This window comes from Lipotes vexillifer, unplaced genomic scaffold, assembly GCF_000442215.2.
Source record: "Lipotes vexillifer unplaced genomic scaffold, Lipotes_vexillifer_v1.1 scaffold207, whole genome shotgun sequence".
NCBI classification, from domain to species: domain Eukaryota; kingdom Metazoa; phylum Chordata; class Mammalia; order Artiodactyla; family Lipotidae; genus Lipotes; species Lipotes vexillifer.
In genome coordinates, this window is record NW_006784469.1 from 2,767,752 (window position 1) to 2,770,678 (window position 2,927).

General features: G+C 57.2%; 1 protein-coding gene across 1 annotated transcript in view; it reads left to right on the forward strand.

The window, feature by feature from the left end:
- Positions 1-253: 253 nt before the first annotated feature.
- The window catches only part of NR0B1 (nuclear receptor subfamily 0 group B member 1), a 5,113-nt gene continuing 2,439 nt past the window's right edge, over positions 254-2,927 (forward strand). The window contains exon 1 of the mRNA XM_007456855.1: positions 254-1,406. Within this exon, the coding sequence (XP_007456917.1) occupies positions 254-1,406 (1,153 nt within the window). The remainder of the gene's footprint in view (positions 1,407-2,927) is intronic.

The window sequence follows — 2,927 nt, forward strand, 5'->3', positions numbered from 1 at the left end:
AGGGAAGGGCGTAATGAGAAGGAGGGAAGTTTCCGGCAGCTCCCACGGCTCTGCTCCTCTTCCGTTTTCAGCTGTTAAGGAGCATCTGCCCCCTTTGAACCGCCGAAGTCACGGGCTAACACACCCGAGCGCCGCGCCCGCCTCCGCGCCTTTGCCCAGGCGGAGACGGCCGACGCGCGTGCGTGCGCGTTCGGTATAAATAGATTGCAGGCGGCGGCCACTGGACAGAGCCGGGCTACGGGCACCGCGGGCCATGGCGGGTGAGGACCACCAGTGGCAGGGCAGCATCCTCTACAACATGCTCATGAGCGCGAAGCAAACGCACGCGACTCCGGAGGCGCCCGAGTCACGGCCGGGGGGCGCGTGCTGGGGCTGCTCCTGTGGCTCGGAGCCCCCGGTGGACAGAGAGGGGCTGCCAGGTGAACGGGCAGTGGCGCTCCTGTACCGCTGCTGCTTTTGCAGTGAAGACCACCCGCGGCAGGGCAGCATCCTCTACAACATGCTCACGAGCGCGAAGCAAACGCAGGAGACTGCGGAGGCGCCCGAGGCACGGCTGGGGGGCGCGTGCTGGGGCTGCTCCTGTGGCTCGGAGCCCCCACTGGGCAGAGAGGGACTGCCGGGTGGGCGGGCCACGGTGCTCCTGTACCGCTGCTGCTTTTGTGGTGAAGACCACCCGCGGCAGGGCAGCATCCTGTACAGCTTGCTCACCAGCGCAAAGCAAACGCACGTGGCTCCGGAAGCTCCTAAGGCGCGGCCGGGGGGCGCGTGGTGGGACCGCTCCTACTGCGCGCAGAGGCTGGGGGGCAGAGAGGAGCTGCCGCGCGGGCGGGCCTTGGCGCTCCCGTGCCGCTGCTGCTTTTGCGGTGAAGACCACCCGCGGCAGGGCGGCATCCTCTGCAACGTGCCCACGAGCGCAAAACAAACGCACGTGGCTCCAGAGGCACAGCCGGGGGGCCCCTGGTGGGACCCCTCGTGCGGCGCGCAACGGCGGGTGGCCCTCAAGAGCCCACAGGTGGTCTGCGAGGCAGCCTCGGCGGGCCTGTTGAAGACGCTGCGCTTCGTCAAGTACCTGCCCTGCTTCCAGGTGCTGCCCCTGGACCAGCAGCTGGTGCTGGTGCGCAGCTGCTGGGCGCCGCTACTCCTGCTGGAGCTGGCCCAGGACCGCTTGAACTTTGAGACGGTGGAGACCTCGGAGCCCAGCCTGCTGCAGAAGATCCTCACCACCAGGCGGCGGGAGACCGAGGGCGACGAGCCGCAGCCACATTTGGTACTGCCGCCGGAGGCCGAGCATTTGCCGTTGGCCGCCGAGGTCCAAGCCATCAAGGGCTTCCTCACCAAGTGCTGGAGCCTGGACATCAGTACCAAGGAGTACGCCTACCTCAAGGGGACCGTGCTCTTTAACCCGGGTAAGGGCGCCGGCCTCGGCTCTGGCTTTTCTCTGCTCCTACAAGCACTGGGCAGTACCTACCCCTGGCACAGACACTTGAAGAGTTTTCATTGTTAGGGGAGTTTGCGGGGCAGAAGTCAGGAATCATGACAAACTCAGCAGAGTTGGGGGAGCTCCAGAAACCATTCCTCGTGGGTGGGGTGCTGCCAGAAACTCAGCCGAGAGGAGGGTTTCTTTTTTGTTGAGGTTTGTACTTAATCTCTCTACACGTTTCTGTTACTACGGGAAAGTTGGTGCTTTCAGGGACATGGCTATTCCTTCTCAAATCTTTTAAATCCAGTAGCATAGCTTTAAAAAAAAAGTTTGTGTTCACTGCAAATTTTGCAACGTCTCTTTCTGAAACCCAGCTCTGAAATTTACTAGAACCTTTTGGTTGGAGGAAGTCTATTAAGGCTGGCAAGAGAGGAAACATTTGTTAAGGACCCAGAGAGACACCATCCCCTGGGGACACTGTCAGACAGGACACTGGACTTAGTGTTTCATGTGTCTGTCTCTGAATGGTCATTTTAATGGTCCTAAGCAGCTGGACTGTCTCATCATCTAAGTGTCTGTAAGTATCAGGTTAGCAAAGGGGTAGGAGAAAGACATGTTAGAGACTGCATGCAGGAGCACTGTATTTTAGAGCCTTTAGACACCTTAGAGACCTCCTAATCAACCCCCTCTGCCCTTCACCCTTTCCTCATCCCATTGGCAGGTTAGGTAGTCTAGTCCCAAGTGACCTTACTCCAAAATAAATGGCCAGTGAGTTGTGGAGCATGGGTCTCCAGTCTCCTGGGCCCAAGGGGATGTCTGCTGCACCACACTTTCAGGTTGTCTGTTGCGTGCTGGACACTCTGCCCTACACAGTGCAACCGAATCATTGGAGAAAATCTCCCCGGACAGCCCAGCACCTTGTCTCGAGTATGTCCTACTACTAGAGTCATCTTCAACCAGCATCCTTCCAGAAGGGTCACAAGTGGGCAGGAAGTTTCCAGGCAGCTTGAGTTGGGAGAGTATTTATCATGCTCCCTCCACATCCTTTTTTCCTGACACCAGGAGTCTCGGGGTCATGTCCTTGCCTCCTGCCTAGCACTTTTGAAGGGGTATAGAGCAGGATTTAATGGGATAATAATTCATTCAGACCTCACATTTCAGGACTTAAGAGACCTCAGCTCATCCCAGTGATCATGATAGGTTACTTTTTGCTTGTATCATTGTTTTCTAAACCTACCTATGCACTTGGTGGTGTTGGCAGGGAAGGCGGTCCTTCAAAATCTTTCCGGGCCCCTCCTCTACAAGTTCTGATTCAGTAGCTCTGGTGCAGGGTCAGCAAATCTGCATCCATAATAAGTGCCTCAGGTGGTTCATTGGGAAGACAGTGTTTTCTCGCTCCTTCAGCTGTGTTATTAGACACCTACCATGTGCTTTGTTCTGTTGGAATAAAAAGGTAAGACAAGAGCTCAGCTTTCAGAAGTTTACATTCCACTAGTTCCCCTCTTTC